We start from the raw sequence: 18319 nt of genomic DNA, 5'->3' as shown, positions 1-18319 counted from the left end.
CCTGATGTCTAATACCAATGAGGTATTTAAGAGGCACTCAGTTAAATGGATGCATAAATGAATAAAATTATATAAGAAAAAGCTGTATGGATAGAAATCACCTAGCCAGGGACGCCTGGGTAGCTCAGTTGGTTGAGCAGCTAGCTGCCTTCGGCTCGGGTCATGATCCCAGGGTCCTGGGATTGAGTCCCGCATCGGGCTCCTTGCTCGGTGGGGAGCCTGCTTCTCCCTCTGCCTCTGTCTGCCTCTCTGTCTGCCTGTGCTCGTGCACTCTCTCTCCGTCTCTGACAAATAAATAAAATCTTTAAAAAAAAAAAAAAAAAAGAAATCACCTAGCCAGTGTTTCCCAAAATTTAGTGATTTGCATCTCCCATGACAATTTTGGGCATACTATTAATTCTTACATGTTTCTTCAAGTCCATCTTTCTACTTAAATGCATTTATATTTTAAGAAAACTATGCATCATAATCAGTAGAAAACTGGCATGGTTGCCATAAGTAGAAAGTGATCCCCACCCTTCCAAAAACCAGTGAAAACTAAATAAAAATCTAGCTTGGTCTTATTGGCTGAATTGTGCCCCCCTCTCCCAATTCCTGTTGAAGTCTTAGACCGTAGTACCTCAGACTGTGATTTTGGGATAGGACCTGAGAGGTATGTAAGTTCAAGTCAGGTTGTTAAGGTGGCCCTGATCCAATATGACTAATGTCCTTATAAGAAGTGATTAGGAGGGGCGCCTGGGTGGCTCAGTGGGTTGGGCTTTTGCCTTCGGCTAGGGTCATGGTCTTGGGGTCCTGGGATTGAGCCCCCCATCGGGCTCTCTAATTGGCGGGGAGCTTGCTTCTCCCTCTTCCTCTGCCTGCCTCTCTGTCTACTTGTGATCTCTCTCTCTGTCAAATAAATAAATAAAATCTTAAAAAAAAATAAAGTGATTAGGATACAGAGACACCAGACATGTGTGCCATGGAGAGGAGCAATGAACACAAAATAAGAAGAGGAGCCAAGGAGTGAGGCCTCAGAAGAAATCAAGCCCACCCACACCTTGATCTTGGACTTCCAGCCTCCAGAATCTGGAGAAAATAAACATCTGCTGTCTAAGCCCACCAACATGTGTACCTTGTCTCGGCAGCCAGAGCCGCCTAACACACCGCCTATTACTGCCTGTGAGGAACACTGAGCCCAAAATCTGAGCTCATTTGGTGGAAAAATGAGATTATAAAAGGAAGAGAAGTGTTTTAAGACCTACTACCACCAATGGAGACTTTCTCCTTGACAAAGAATTAAGTAGAAATTAAAAGGAAATGATTTTTATCCCTATAAGATGTGTATGGGTCAATCTGGAATACGATGTATTAGAAATAATCTCAGTGTCTTAACACATCAACGGTTTCTGTCTCACACCTGCTCTGTGTCCTGCACAGGTTGGCAGGAGGGCCTCCCTCACCAGGTCCCTTGGGGCCCCAGGCTATGCAGGCTCAGCCATCTGCAATACATGGCACCTTCCGTCACCAGGTGTGAGGAGGAAAGTCTGGAGAATTGTGTATGGATTTCCCACCCTCTCAGACTGTAAGTGACGCCCATTGTGGCTGCTCGTGAGTCACTGGCCGGATCTTAGCACGTGACTCCTACTAGCAAGAGGACCAGGAAATGTAAGCAAACAAATAGATTCTTCCATGTGTGTTTCTATCTCTTCCACAAGATGCTACTTAATATCACATTCTCATCCTTAAAAATCATTTCAAGGATGCATCCATGTTTGGGGGGGAAAAAAAAAGATCTGGGACAGTCTCTTAATTGCATAGCTGAAATTCACAGGATACCTGCTTATTTGGTGTTATACAGCCTCTTCATGGTAGGTTTGCAGCCAGAGCTCTCTGATCTCTTCAGGTCTACACTTAAGCTCTTTCTGCTCAGCCCTGGGAGCACAACATTGTAGCAACTAGAACAATTTGGATGTCTATTTTTGGTACAAGAACTTTGCTATTGAAAGAAAGTGAAGGCAGCTTGTCCCATTTAACATTTCATCCGGAACACGCAGAGACCTTTCCCACTCATGTCTGAGGCGACTACATCTGCAGAATCAATGAGAACGTATGATTGCTCAGTGTTGTCTGGTTAGCATCCAATTATGTACAGTGTATTTATTTTAAATTTAGAAGACGCACACAAGAGATTTCCAGGAACAAAATGAGAAGAAATTGGCAGTGCACTGAATGGAAAAAAATTAATGACTTGAATTATACAGCCTGTGCATCAAAGCCGACAAGACGGGGAGCGGAGACAGGGTGCACTCGTTCACGCTCTAGTCCGCCGACGGTCCAGAGTGGTACCTGAGAAGTGTCAACCTCCACGCAGCGGTCACATCCTTTATTTTCATGGTGAGGCTGGGCTTTTTGGGTCATGAATGTGCCACAGTTTCAGGGGCACCAACGTGTTGCCCCTAAACAGACTTCCATGGCAAACTTCCTTTTAGAGAATAGATTAAGTGAAATCAAAATTGTTGGCTCTGTGGGGCAAGAGGGAGGTGGTGAGCGAGAAAAGCCTGAGTAAAGAATCACAGAGTAGGGCTTGGGACATTTATGCTGATGGAAGGGATCAGTATTTGTTGAGCTCCTACTCTGTACTGTGCCTGTTAGGTGTCAAGGACCTTCACACACGTCCCACTTATCCCTCGGGATTATCGCTGATTTTATACTGTGGGTTGAACCGCAGCCCTTCAAAATTCAGACATTGAAATCCTATTTCAGACACTGAAATACCTCAGAATATGACCTTTCTTGGGCATGGGGTCATTACAGAAGTCATTAGCTGAGATGAGGTCCTACTCGATTCAGGTGGGCCCCATATGCAATATGACTGATGTTCTGATAAAAAGGAGAAATTTGGAGACAGAGACACACACGCACTAGGAGGACTCCGTTAGAATGAAGGCAGGTATGGGAGCGATGCTTCTAGAAGCCAAGGATGCCAGAGATTGCCAGGAAACCCCGCAGAAGTTAGGGGAAACACATGGAACAGATTCTCACAACCCACTGAGGAGGAGCCTACCCAGCCAACACCTTGATCTCAGATTTCTGGTCTCCGAAGCTGAAAGACAATAAAGGCTGTTGATTAAGCTCTCTGTCTATGGTCTGTTGTTCTGGAAGCCCCGGGAAATTACTACAACGTGCTGACAAGGCAGAGGGCCGTTGGGTCCGTCCAAGTCTAAACATTGTCTGCGAGGGCAGGGTCAGTACCTGTCTTGGCATGTCTCAGAGTTTCCCTCCTTTTCTAAAGGAGGAAACTGAGGCCCCAAGGTTAGACTGGCTTGTCCAAGGCTTCAAGTCCGAGAGCTTTGGGCAGAGGTAGATTTTTCTGGGCTTTTTTCCTATCTTGGATCATGATTCTTTTCTTCGTTGTTCAGATTTCAGAAGGTTGAAGCCCAATTCTTGGATTTGTGGTAAACCAGGAGTTGAAAACAAAAAAAGAATGTCCCTGATCTTGAAGTGCCTGAAAGCTGTTCATGGGGCAAGGAGTTGGGAGGCTGGCAGCTGTCACCTCAGAGCCCCTTTAGCCAGAGGAGACCATGTAGGGGGAAGCCGAACCCCCGGGGCTGGGGGCCCCCACTCTCATGGAGGGCTGGCTGCTGGGTTTGCACCACGTTACCTTCATGGATCGATCAGACTCACTGTGTCTTTTGTCATTTGTCCTGTGAGTTAGGTCTTATAGTTCCTGTATTATACATGAGAAAAGAGACTCAGACACTGTGCAGTTAGTTGCTGGGGAGCAGGGACCTGAACCTTGCAGATTCCGAGGCTGAGCTGCACACACAGACTGTGTTCCCCCACCCAGAGCCCTCAGGTACACTCTCCTGCAGGGCCTCCCTTCCCACCGCCGAGGCTCATTCTGGGGCTTCCTGGCCTTCTTCCTTCTTATCCATCCTTTCTGCAGTTCCCTCTGGACAGGCGTATGTGTGAATTGTATCAGAGATGGTCATGTTCTAACCATCAAGGACTTGTAAAAGGCAGATGGAAAAATCAGTCTGTGACCCTTTGATGACCGTCACCTCCAAAAGAGGGTTGGGTTTGGGGAAAGGGTTTTAGAAAGCACTACCCCGTGGAGGTGATGGGGGCGGGGATTTCTATTCTTATCTCAGATCTGGTGAAAGAGATGCCAGTATCCACTGGGAGGGCTTGGGATGCGCCTCTGAGCTGGGGGGCATGGCGGACTACTGGTGTATGATGTGTGCAAGAGAGCCGTGCTATCGAAAGGGGCTGTGTTCTCACCTGACCGAGGTGCCAGTGTCCCACGGACCACACACAGGCCGAGTGAGGACGTCACGCTCGCTCCACTCACTTCCAACCATTCTGCGTTCCGTTGGCTAGAGCCAGTCACAGTTCGCTAAGTGTTTTGGGCTCTCTCTGACCTCGGGCTGCCGCACGTGCTGTTCCCCTCTCCTGCATATCCTGCCTCTCCCTTCCTCCTGGCCAACTCTGAAATTGAGAGAGTACTGGCCCCGGGACCCCCAAAGCCAGGTCAGCTTTCCTTCCCAGGCTCACTAGAATTCGAGCCTTCCCACTTCCAAAGATTCCTGCACCAGACTGAGAACTCCTTAGGGGAGAAGAGTCTGGTTCACACCTTCCTCCCAGAGCCCACTGCAAGTCTCTCTCAATGTACAGTATCCACTCAGTGAGTGAATGAATGAATGAATGAATGAACGGGAGCCCCAAGGTGCTCTTGGACAGGGTCATTTGGGGGTAGTGGCACCCTAAGTGGCCTGTGGGCTGGAGGTCCCTTCTCAGCCCAGTTGACCCCCAGCCATGGGATGCGTGAGCTTCTCCCAACAGCAGGGAGGGAGGAGGGCAGAGGGATGTCTTCCCCTGCTAAGCCTGGCCTCAGATTGGGGGGCAGTCGTTTCATGAGTGTTTCAGTGATTGGCAAGTAACTTAGAAGTATGATGTGGCCAGCAGAATGAAAACAATTGTTCTATTTGCCCCCACTTACTAATCATGTGTCTGGAAGAAGTTCCATCTTTTTCCAGAACCTTCATTTCCTCAGTGAGAAATGGGCATCACCACACACCTGGTTTATGACCAGGCACAGTTACGCACACAGAAATATCGTGCCGCTGTCAAGTCACAAGCTGGTTCTTTCTGGGCCGCTGTTGTGACAAGGTGGTACCTGCTTGAAGATATGTTCGAAGTGCATAAAGTATTGTGTGTCAACCTGTCCTTCTCAGAGACTTCAGGAAATGGATTTATTCCTGAGCACGCTCTGGGGTTCATGGGAGATGCTGAGATAAACTATTTCTGCCTTCAAGGGACTTATAATGAAGTAAGGGAGTTAAGACCTTTAATAGCTACTTAAATGTACTAATACATGACCTTGATGTCCACTGTGATCTCCTAGCCCTTTAAAATCTAAATAAGATTGGCTGAAAGCTCTTAATCAGTCTTCCATGCAAGACCAAAACCGTTCCCAGGATTTGTGAGGAGTCCTAGGAGAATCACAGCCCCTTAGTCACAGGTCAGCTTTGAGTTCTGGCCACAATTTCAGGACTGGTGCCCTGTCCCTCCTTGTTGGCTACCTCAGTGAACCTGACACGGGGCATCCTGGGTTCCCTTCCTAAACCCCAACTCAGACAAGGCTGTGTGTGTGTGTGTGTGTGTGTGTGTGTGTGTGTGCGCTTCAGGAGGAAGGGGACACAAAGGGGTTTCCGTTGCAAAATTGCACTACTTAAAGTTGAGTGTTGCAGGGTGCCTGGGTGGCTCAGTGGGTTAAAGCCTCTGCCTTCGGCTCCGGTTGTGATCCCAGGATCCTGGGATCAAGACCCACATCAGGCTCTCTGCTCAGCGGGGAGCCAGCCTCTCTGCCTACTTGTGATCTCTGTCTGTCAAATAAATAAATAAATATAATATTAAAAAAAAAAATAAAGTTGAGTGTTGCATCAAAAACTCCCAACCCCCCTTGACCCTAAGGATGTCATCACCTGGTGCCCAGGCTCGTCCCATCTCACTCACTCTTGCTTCCCTTCTGCTTGTCACGACCCTCCCCACCCCCTCCTCCAGATTCTCTCCTGTATCCAAAGCCTTCACCTGCCTCTCTGCAGAGCAACTCCTGTCTCTAATACGCCTTCCAGGCTCACTTCCAGAGCCCCCCCCCCCCCCCCCGATCCAAACTCTTCTGGCAGGGGGCGATCCCGGGAGGGGCCGGGTCTTCAGAAAGCCAGCTCTTTACAGCAACCACGGGTCTCCATTCCCCAGAGTCTGGGCCTTTGGAGACAGGACAGAGACAGATTCCTGTCTGAGAGATCGGGCAGGAAGGATATGAGCCTGGGGCCAAGACAGCAGGGACCAAAGCCTCTGGCCACCAGTATACAGCCTGCAAAGCGACAGACCCAGGGCAGTCATACAGGAAGGACAGAGGGACAGAGAACCTGGTTTCTCCCCAGCATCAGACTGGCCCCTAGTTTGTTTACCTTTTATTCAACTAGTTTATATATACACACACATACACACATTTATATGCATAATGTTTATATATATAATTTTATGCATTTGTATTTTCTAATATATTTATATATTATGTATGTACAAACATATGTTATTTAATACTTATCACTGTATAATATGTATAAAATCTATTCACTGAGATATGTAAATATATATTTGTATTTTCATTCACATACTGCATGCGCCCATGTACATTACCAGGCACCCAGGCCTTGAAGCTGCCCTGTGGGAAGCACTCTTCTGACTACTATCTGCACAGATTTGTTTTACCTGTTTGGGGACTTTATATAAACAGAAGACTAAGGTGCATCCTCCTTCATGTCTGGCATCTTCCAGCATTTTATTTGGGCAAGGCATCGCCATTTTTGGATGCGGTCACATATAGCACATCATCTTTACTGTGTGACTATCCCACAATTTATTTCTATATTCTATTGTGGCGGGACATAGGTTGTTTCTAATCTGGAGTGACAATGTGGCCTCTGCTTTTGAACCAGATACTTGCAAAGGGCCAGTTACCTGGAAGGAGATGTTGGACACCAGAGGGAGTCATTCGCTCACTCAGCGAACATCTGTGGAGTACCTCCCATGGGCCAGGTAGGTGGACAAGTGCTAGACACCAAGGTCAACGTGACCCAGCCCTCAAGGAGCTGACCGTCTGTAAGGGAGGCGGATGAACGTGGAGACAGACGGGTAGAACACAATGACTTAGGGCTTAGACAGGGGTAGAGAGGAACCAGTAAAGGGAAGGCTTAAAGGGAATCAAGCAAGGGGAGTGTGTTCAAGGAGAAAGAACAGCGTGTGCAAAGGACACATTTGTAGAACTTGAAGCTTCCGGTTACTGAAGCCTCAAGAATGGGGTGGGGAGGGGGGCGAGGCCAGGTGGTATTGGTAAGCTGGGGCTGGATCTCGAAGGAAAAAGAGACTCATTTTAAGGAGCGAGGATTTTTCTTGAGATCAAAGAGACTCCATCTAATTAGATAAATAGCATCAGCTGCTTTGCCTTGTAGAAGCCCCTCGTGGCTGTGGCGAGGGGTGGACGGAACAAGGCATGCAGGGAGACAGACGGACAGACAGGACAGATGTGGCCAGAGAAGAGGTAGCAGACCTGAGCCCCTTTCCCCCAACCCTGGCCCCTGACACGGACCTCACAGTGTAGCCTACAAGGTGATTGATTTGCCAGAGACCGAAAACGGTGTCCTTCACAGGACATATTTGCAGGGGGGGGGGGCATCCTACATGCTTCCACTACGTTCCTCCACTGTTTAGTCTGGAAGCCTCCAAATTAAACTCCCATCTGACCTTTCCGTGTTTCTGGAGCCCTCTCTTCCCATTTGGCATTCTGATCCTTGATGGCTGTTTCCTCCAGAGCTGCCCGGCTGGGCTCTTCCAAGTCACGGAGACGGAAAGAGAAGGCTGGGTCTTGCGTCGTGGGGAAAGAGGCAGCTGCTGGGCCACGTTGCCCCCGCCTTGCTTACGCTGCATTTTTGGGTGAGCTGTTCTTGTTTAATGTAAGCAGAGCAAATCCATCCATAGCAAAATCAGAGAAAATAACTTGTTGATGTGTAAACCAGGATGTCACAAATAACCCAGTTTGTTTAATTATAGCAGACTGAGTGCTGTGAGCAGGGAAGGGGGTGGTGTCGGCGGTGGTGCTGAGAGAAGGGGAATTCAGGATACCACCGCCAGCGGCCCGCAGGCCTGCCGAGGAGACCTGGAGGAACATGTGAGCGCCGGGAGCCACGTGGATAAAGTGGGGCACATATGGAGCATGAGTCAAGCTCATCGGAGTGGGTAGACGGCTTTCGGTGCTAATGGGCGTTTGCTGTAGAGTCGCTAGACAGAAAAATTAAATCATAGGTAAAAGGATAAAAAAGATACATGGAAATAATAAGGCTGTGAGCGTAGGAAATTTCGGCTTTATGACTAATTGTTTTATGAAGAAGTTTGTTCTTCCCTGTGAAATGCACCAATGTGATAGAAGGCTGAGGACACTGGGCACAGGGAGAAGAGTCTCCCCACCCCATCTACCATTATCTCCTTTTTCCATTTCGAAGAACACGGAAACCAGGACTTTAGGAAAGTCAGAAGGAGTGTATTATAGCATTTAAGATCATGGCTTTGGGTTTAGGTAGGCCTGTGTTCAAGTTTCTCTTCTCTTCTACGTGATTCTCGGAGTTAGCTCTCCTTAAATCCCTTGGCTGGTCATCGAGTGTTAGAGCAATCCAACTCGAGAGGCATAGACACATTCTTAGCCCTGTGCCTGGCACAGAGGTAAATATCAATGAATAAAATATACAGGTCTACCCCACTTTTCTAAAGTTCACATTATGTCATTTTGCTTTTACAAAAGATTGCCATCAGTACCTGTTTTCACTACCTGGAAGGAATCCAAAGAGGAGAACTACTTTTATGAAAAAAGGCAAAAAGCAAAAATCGTTCAATATTTGTTTTGCCTCTCAGCTCCTTCCCCTCAAAGTACACTTAGCAGCCCAGCATCAAACCACCAGAGCTTTGAACTATGTCTGTGAGCATCTGAGTTTTGTGCATCCTTACGAAGATGCGTGCTAAGGTATCAGGAAAGCTTTCATAGTGTTGCTTTCATAGCAATGCTCTACTTTCCAGTAGCAGGGGAAATTGTAGATACTCGGATGGGAGATGAATGCAGTGAACAGGGGTGTTAGGTGATTCCCTTCTGCACACACCAAGCCTCCCTCCCACCCGCATCACCTCCCAGGAGCTGCCCCGCCCCTGCCCCCTGCCTCCATTAAGTCTTTTAAGGAAGCAATCATTCCAAGTGGCTTAAGACTCTCTTTCCTAGAAGAAGGTAACACATTGGCTAGTGAATGCGACTGCAGAGCTGACATTTTTGGGAGATGACAGAACATGACACTTACCTTCAGAAATTTGGGGAAGGGCTTTTGGGAAATTAGAACTTTCCTGGGCTCATGGCACATTTGTGTTCATGGGCCTTTTTCCTCCATAAAAGAATTAAAATAAAATAAAATAAAATTATATTGTATGAGTGCATTGGCATAAAGAGGAATGTGGCATAGCTTGTCTTCTTTATTGTGTATTCATAATAATAATCATTTTTATTCTGATTTTAAAAGAAATTAAAAAATTTTTGTGGCCCCTGGGCACAGCGCCTATTGGAGGGCGGGAGTTAGTAGCATGGAAAGTAAACGCATTATCTAAGTGAAATTTTTATAAAAACAGGACAATGGATTGAGTTTTGCTTAAAGCTACCTTTATTTAAAGAAAAGAGAGCTTTTTACCTGGATACTTTTGTTGCTTTTGTGTTTTCTTTCATGGTTAAAATTGGCTTTCCCTTAGGAAATGATCTTTAAATTACATAGTAATTTTATTTTATTTATCTTGTTTTTTAATGCATTGTTAATCTGACAAGATAAAAACAGCCCTGGGCTCACCTATTGCTTTTGCCTGCTTGCTCCTTCCTGGCTTGCTTCTTTCTGTAGGTAACAAGGTTCCTTTGTTGAGCCACCCCTCCCCCACTCTCTGCAATTCTGCTTTGGGTGGGGCTGGGCACACCCCCTTGAACTGGCCAATCAGAGTAGTCCTCCTGGGCCCTGATTGGTTCAATGATAATAAGCACCTGATTGCAGACGGGCCAATGGGAGCCCAACCTGGAATTCTTGTGGGTGATGTGGAGGAGCTCTTTTCCTTGGGGGGAATTCCTGGCTATAAAAGCAAGTTTAAGTTACCTACTCCCAGGGGCTGCCAATGGTAAATGCCCACGAAAGAGTGAAGCCCTCACAGAGAAGAACAGAGCAAAGAGAGAAGTGGAGCTCTGATAGCATCAGTTGAACCCCTGGATTTAGTTATGCTTGAAGCTAGTTAACCCTTGGAATTTGAATTACAGGAACCAATAACTTGTTGTTGTTGTTGTTAAATCCATTTAAATTTAGTTTTTTTTAAAAAAAAACCCAAACAAAGAATTCTAATACAATTGACGACCTCAGATTTTATTTTTTTAATGCCTTATGAAATACACATATGAATGTCAGAGAATGTTTGTTTTATGCCTACCTAGAGTAAGAGAAGGATGTTCCCAGGCATGTTCAACCAGTATTTCCACTTGGGTCACCTGGCTTTGGCAGCAGCCCCCTCTTCCTTTTATCTGACTTTTAAAAAGTTACTTTAAGGGACACCTGAGTGGCTCAGTGAGTTAAGTCTCTGCCTTCAGCTCAGGTCATGATCTCAGGGTCCTGGTGATGAAGTCCCAGAACCTAAGTCAGGTTCGGTGGGGTGAGGAGGTTCGGAGCCGACGACTAAAGAAAGAATTCTTAAGACGTCGTTGGTGCAAAAGGTGATTTATTAGAGCATGGGGACAGGGCCCGTGGGCAGGCAGAGATGCGGCTGCCCCGGGTTGTGAGGGGTGGTTGGTTATATACGCAGGAGTTGGGTAGGTGAGGACAAAGGGGTATTCAGGAGGGCTATTGGGGCAAAGAATACTATCAGGATATTGAGGGCTTAGTTGTTATCAAGTAAAGACAATTGGGAGTCTCCTGGTGGAATGTTACATTCCTGCTATCAAGCATCCTTGTTAATGAGATTTAGGTTTAGAAGAAATTTAACTTTATTTACTTTTCCTTCCACCCCCGCCTCCTTAGGTTTTATGGAGGGGAGGGTGACATTTGGCTTGAGAAACTGAGTTCTGTGTCCTTGGAAATTGGGCTATTGATAAGGTAACTTCTTTGTTGTAATCTCGAGGAAATTTGCAAACCAAGGGAGACTCCTGTTTTGAAGGATTGTGATCTCAGCAAGTTAACTATTTAACATTTTATGGCAGTCAGGGGTGCCTGAGGAATGCTACACCTATGGAGGGGAGCGGATGAAGGGGGAGGGGTGCAAGGCGCCAGCTCTTGCTTTGTCCTCAGCCAGCCACCTGCTCCCTCATCACTGGGATCAAGCCCTGCATGGGGCTCTTTGCTCAGCAGGGAGCCTGCTCCCCCCATCCCCCTCCCCCTGCACCCCCCCCACATGTGATCGCTCTCTCTGTCAAATAAATAATGACTTCAAGACTTCCTTCATCAGCAACAGGCTGCCTTGATATTCTTCTGAATAAAAATATGACCTCTTTTTGTTTATCAGGAGCAGATGGAACAGGCCTTCCCTCCACTGTGTCCCAGAAATGTACTATTTGAGAACTTCCTCCTTAAGAGGAAAATCAGCGAGCAATGACAATCAATGTGTGTGATTCATTCACTACAGGCAGGACACCTCGATGATGGTGTGGTCCATAGACCATAGCATGGGCATTATCCAGAAACTTCTTAGAAATGCAAATTCTTGGGCCCCACCCTTGATTTACTGAGTTAGAAGCTCTGAGGGTGGGGCCCAGTGATCTCTATTTTTGTGACCCTGAGAACCAATGGCTTAGGGGTTTCCTCTTTCAGTTACTATAGACACAGCTGCTGGGTGATTAAAATCAAGCCCGAGTAACTGTTGTAGAATCACTCCGGATTTGAGCATTTGCTTCTCACTTTGAGGATCAGAAGGGTCAAGTTATAATAAATTGGCTATTTTCTCTTTTTTTCCTTTTTATTCATTAGAATTTTGCTAAATATACATTCTGTTTGTATTTTTTTCTTCTCTTCAAGCATTTTTTTTTTTACACTCTACTCAGCATATTTGACTGTATATATTTCCACCAGTGTTGAGCGCCCATCATTATCTATGACCTACTGCCATTTAGAAGATTAGACCTTGCGGCACACCTGGGTGGTTCAGTTGGTTAAGCACCTGGCTTGTGATTTTGGCTCAAGTCATGATCTCACAGTTGTGATGATGCAGTCCTGTGTCAGGCTCTAAGCTCAGTGGGGAGTCTGCTTGGGATTCTCTCTACTCCTCCCTGAATGCTCTCCCTCTGTCTCTCAAAAAAAGGTTAGACCTTGATACTTCATTGTGTCTCCCCCCCACCCCGCCCCGAACCCTCACCTCCATTTAGTCTCCTTTCACCCATTCCCAAGCTTTGTTGAAATCTTTTGATTTCAAAACAGAGAGTTTTTTCTTAACAGTTCATTAAACTTTGTGGCCATGTTTTTGATGGTCATTTGGACTTTACTGCTTTTACACATTTAAAACCACACTTCCTTGACTTGAAACCTATCTTCCTCTTTTTTGGATTCATTTTTCCTATTGGTGGAGTGCATCCCCTAGAGAATCTTTCAGAAAGCACTTGTGGAAAGAAACTTTCTGAGTCCTTGTTCTTCTAAAATTGTTTCTATTTTGTACTTAAATAATTTTTTGCTTGGGTATAGAACTCTAGATTCAACATTTTTTTTTCTACAGACATTTATGGCACTACATCTTATGGAATTTTATACTTATTACCCTTGAGAAGTTTGATGTCCCTTTGTTCTTCCTTTGAAGTTAAACTATTGGGATTTTTTTTTCTTCTTCTTTGGGATTGGTTTTCTTTATTCATGGAAATTTTACTAGTATGCCCAGGGCCAAATCCTCTACACTCCTCTCTTGTGTTTCTTTTCAATACTTTGTGGATTCTTTTAGTATGAAGACTTAAGAACCTCTTTAGATTTGAATTTTTTGTGTGTAATTTTTTAAATTATTTTCTCTATCCATTTTCTTTCTGGATATTTTTAAGACAGAGATTGGAACTCCTGGTTCTGTTTCTTTGTTGCTGTTGTTTTTGTTGTTGTTTTAAGATTTTTTATTTTCAAGTAACCTCTACACAAAATGTGGGGCCTGAACTTACAACCCCAAGATCAAGACTAGCACACTCCACTGACAGAGCTAGCCAGGTGCACTATGGTTCTGGGTTTTTTGTTTTTGTTTCTGTTTTTTTGTTTTGTTTTAATATTCACTTTTCTATCTCCCACATTTCAATGGCTGGAATTTTGCACTATGTATTGGGTAGTTTACTTGTTTTAACATTCCAGTTTGTCAACGCACTCTTCACTTGTATGCATTTTATTTATCAGTCCATCACTGGTGGGGATTTTTTCATTTGAAAATGTTGCAAGCCATGGAAAATTACAGAAGATAACATAACAAACACCCATGGACCCATCACTCAGAAACAATAAATATTAATGTCTTGTCATATTTGCTCTTGTTCCTTTCTAATAAAATATTACTGATAAAAAATTGCAGTTTATTCCTCTCCCTACTAATTTATTCTTCTCTCCACTCCTTCATCTTTCCCAGAGCAATTATTACCATAGCATTATGTGTTTACATATATATTCCACCATCACCCCTCAGTCTTTCCTAGCTTCTTGGTTTTGGTTTTGCTTTGTTTTTATTTTGTTTTAACATTTTAAGATAGTGTCACACTGGATTTACCTTTCTGTAGTTTTTTTCACTCAACAATAAGTTTTGGAAATTTTATTTAAGTTGTTGGGTATCTAGTGCATTCATTTTAACTACCATGTAATAGACCTTTGTAGGAATATGTGCAATGCATTTATTCATTCCTCTAGTGATAGATATTTCAGCTGTTTCTGAGTTTTTTTGCTTTTAGAAACAACACTTCAGAAAACACATATGTTCATCTACTTGTACATGTGTGAGAGTTCCTCTAAGGTTTATATTCAGAGAAGGAACTGCTGCATCAAATGATATACACATTTTTAATTTATTAGAAAAACTGTTAAATTCTTCTCCAAAGATGATCTACAAGATGGCATGCTTGTTATGTATTCCTGTAGCGCCCTTTGAGAATTTGTGACTCCCTGCATCTTCACAAACCTTAGAAACTGTCAGACTTTTTCATTTAGGAAACCCATTTAGGATGGGTGAATTAAAAAAAGAGAGAAAGAAAGAAAGCTGATGGTTGGAAATTATATCTTCTATCGGGCTTTAGTTTTTGTTAATCAAGATTTTAGTCTCCAAGAATCCTTTTACTTAGAAGGACTACTTAGAAGAACTACTTAGAAGTTTTGTCTGTTTGTCTGTCTATCTGTTTATCTATCTATATACCTATCTGTCTGAATAGGCAGCTGTCTCAACTGTTTCTGAAGATATTAATTATATTTATTAAAAAGCCTTTCTTTCTTTCTTTCCTTCCTTCCTTCCTTTCTTCCTTCTTCCTCTTCTCCATTGCATGAATTCTGTTTCTTCAGGTGTAAATTCTGGAGGTGAGTTGGTGCTTCTATTTCATTCTGTTAGTTTTTCTGAAAGTATTGGCAATTTTTAGCATCTACTCATCCATATTGCTCTGGCTAGAGTGGATTTCTCAGCCCACCTGAGAATCCTCTTTACTTGGCCATGCCTAGAGGTTCTTAGGAGAGAAACCTGGCTCTCCCATGTGCAGAGCAAGGGAGAAGCAGATGCAAGGGTTTGTGTATGAGCATGAGGTCTCCCATCCACTGCCATGGCCATGGATGGCTGGGGCACTGCTCAGCTATTCAGGCCAAGAGACTCCTCTGAGAGTCTTCTCATTTTATCAGAAGCCCCAAAGTACTCTGGTCACCCTCCCATTGCCCATCTTCTTCTTCCATCTGCTGCTTCTAGTCTTGGTGTTTGTATTGATTTGCTGGAGTGTGGAACAAATACCACATATTGGGTGTGTTCTCACACAACAGAAATTCCTTTTCTCAGAGTTCTAGAGGCTAGATATATGGCCAAGATGATATGGTGTCAGCAAGGTTGTTTCTTCTGTGGCTTTTTTCCAGGACTTGCAGATGACCTCCTTCTCCTATGTCTTTGCTTGATCTTCCCTCTGCTTGTTTATGTCCTAGTCTCTTCTTACAAGGACACCAGTCCTATTGAGTTAGGCCATCCTAACAGCTTCATTTTAACTTAATCACCTCTTTAAACACACCATCTCTAAATAGTGTCACATTCTGAGATACTGGGGTTAGGACTCTGACATATGAACTGGGGTTGGGGGGACACAACTCAGTCTGTAACTGTCTTATTCTAGCGTTCTGCTGGGAAAAACAAACTCTTTTGTGGAAGGCCCCTCTTTATTCTATATTATTGATGCTATTGCATACAAACTGGTCAGTCTCATATGGAGGTTAGCTAATTTGTTTAATTGAATCCTGTGATCAGATATGTACTTGTATGTTTCCACATGGCCCTTTCTATTATAAACAGTTGGCAATAAACTTCTTATGGCTAAATACTTGTTCATAACTATTTCCTCTTATATAGTTTTCGTAATTCAAATTAGATAGAATGTGATAGATGAATTAAGGAAATTTCTTTGCATCATAGGGATCTATAGTGATATAACTCAAATGCCTAGAGAGAAGTAGTATCAAACACATAAGGGAAAAAGCTGTGGGACAATTTAGAATGAACAAGGGAGCTTCTAGAATGCTGGTAATGTTCTGTTTCTTGGTTTGGGTGCTGGTGACGTGGATATGTCCAGCTGGTAAAAATACATCGAGGGACACCTGGGTGGCTCAGTCAGCTGGATGTCTGACTCTTGATTTCAGTTCAGGTCATGATCTTGGGGTCTTGAGATGGAGCCCCGTGTTGGGGCTCTGCATTGGGCATGAAGCCTCCTTGAGACTCCTTGAGATTCCTTGAGATTCTCTCTCTCCCTCTTCCTTTTGCCCCTCCCCACCCCACTCACTCTTTCTCTCTCTAGGAAAAAAAATGCATTGAGCTATCTGCTTATGATACATGCGTATTTCTGTACAGATAGTATATTCTGATAAAAATTAGAAGAAAGAGAATCTGGTGAGTGGGCAGCATAGGAACACAGTAACTCTGAGCACTGCTTGCTTGGTTGGCATTGCATTTTTTTGAAGATGGTTATGAATGATATGCTTTTTGGCAATTTATTTTAATGGTCTGGTGGTTCTTAACTCTGGCTGCACATTAAAATTGCCTGGGGATGTGTTTTAAAAATACTGCAGTCCGGCCCCACTCCAGATCAGCTCAGTAAGAACCCCTTGGGTGTGGGGCTCTGACTTCAGTATTTTTACAAAGCTCCCCAGTGATTCCAGCATGCAACGGGGTTTGAGCAAAAGTGGTCTAGAAACAGAATTATTTTGATCATCTGTGTTCTGTTTAGATTTGCTCCGTGATTTCAGAATTCTTGTCAGTTTATATCAACCACTCCTTTTGCATTAATAAAAAACACACATAGAGTTAAAATGCACTTTATTACCAAACTTCCTACAGGAAAAAAAAAAAAAGCTTTTTTACTGTGAATGTGAATTGAGTCCCTATCCACCTCCTTTTTCTTTGAAATCATAGAAACAACTTCTTTAATAAAGCAATTTTTATAAACTCAGGAATGTGACTATTGTATTGTAGTAGGATGAAGAGTGTTTCCTCCGATGCGTTCTTAGAAGGAAAATCGTTGGTTCGATGGGTGTTTAATCTTCCAGCTTCTTGTGTTGCTCCGTTGCCCCGCCAGAATTCCCACAGATAGATAAGCAAGCTTGGTGCTCCCCAGCTTTGCTGCCTCCACACCTCCCTTACTTTTTTTTCCTTTATTTTTAAAAAACTAACACATAATGTATTATTTGTTTTGGGGGTACAGGCCTGTGAACTCATCAGTCTTACACATTTCACAGCACTCACCATAGCACATACCCTCCCCAATATCCATCACCCAGCCACCCCAGCCCTCCCAACCCTTCCCCTCCAGCAACTCTCAGTTTGTTTCCTGAGATTGAGAGTCTCTTATGGTTTGTCTCCCTTTCTGGTTTCGTCTTGTTTCGTTTTTCCCTCCCTTCCCCTATGATCCACGGTCTTATTTCTCAAATTCCTCATATCAGTGAGAACATATGATAATTGTCTCTCTGATTGACTTATTTCGCTTAGCATAATACCCTCTAGTTCCATCCACATCATTGCAAATGGCAAGATTTCATTGTTGATGGCTGCATAGTATTCCTGTGTGTGTGTGTGTGTGTGTGTGTGTGTGTGTGTGTGTATCACATCTTCTTTATTCATTCATCTGCAGATGGGCATCTAGTCTCTTTCCAGAGTTTGGCTACTGTGGACATTGCTGCTATAAACATAGGGGTGCATATGCCCCGTCAGATCGCGACATTTGTATCTTTAGAGTAAGTACCCAGTAGCGCAATTGCTGGGTCGTAGGGTAGCTCTATTTTCAACTTTTGGAAGAACCTTCATGCTGTTTTCCAGAGTGGCTGCACCAGCTTGTATTCCCACCAACAGTGTAGGAGGGTTCCCCTTTCTCTGCATCCCTGCAAACAAATGTCATTTCTTGACTGGTTAATTTTAGCCATTCTGACTGGTGTGAGGTAATATCTCACTGGGGTTTTGATTTGTATTTCCCTGATGGTAGGTGATGTTGAGCACTTTTTCATGTGTTTGTTGGACGTTTGGATGTCTTCTTTGCAGAAATGTCTCTTCATGTCCTCTGCCCATTTCTTGACTGGATTATTTGTTCTTTGGGTGTTGAGTTTGGCAAGTTCTTTATAGATTTTGGATTCTAGCCCTTTATCTGATATGTCATTTGCAAATATCTTCTCCCATTCTGTCCTTGTCTTTTGGTTTGGTTGACTGTTTTTTTGTTGTGCAAAAGCTTTTGATCTTGATGAACTTCCAAATAGTTCATTTTTGCCCTTGCTTCCCTTGTCTTTGGCGATATTCCTAGGAAGAAGTTGCTGCAGCTGAGGTCAAAGAGGTTGCTGCCTGTGTTCTCCTCAAGGATTTTGATGAATTCCTTTCTCAAATTGAGGTCCTTCATCCATTTTGAGTCTGTTTTCATGTGTAATGTAAGGAAATGGTCCAATTTCATTTTTTTCCATGTGGCTTTCCAATTTTCCCAACATCATTTATTGAAGAGGCTGTCTTTTTTCCATTGGACATTCTTTCCTGCTTTGTCGAAGATTAGTTGACCATAGAGCTG

The 18319-nt window shown here is 44.0% G+C and overlaps 1 protein-coding gene across 1 annotated transcript in view; it reads left to right on the top strand.

Moving 5' to 3' along the window:
• The window catches only part of LOC309866295 (uncharacterized protein), a 60245-nt gene that overhangs the window by 11129 nt on the left and 30797 nt on the right, over positions 1-18319 (top strand). Inside the window, exons 5-6 of the mRNA XM_082733903.1 lie at positions 6987-7086; positions 7859-7980. Coding sequence (XP_082590029.1) covers positions 6987-7086; positions 7859-7980 — 222 coding nt within the window. The remainder of the gene's footprint in view (positions 1-6986; positions 7087-7858; positions 7981-18319) is intronic.

Source organism: Mustela nivalis (assembly GCF_964662115.1).
Source record: "Mustela nivalis genome assembly, chromosome: 6".
Lineage (NCBI taxonomy): Eukaryota > Metazoa > Chordata > Mammalia > Carnivora > Mustelidae > Mustela > Mustela nivalis.
The sequence above is the reverse complement of the archived record's forward strand: the minus strand, read 5'-3'. Positions and strand labels throughout refer to the sequence as shown.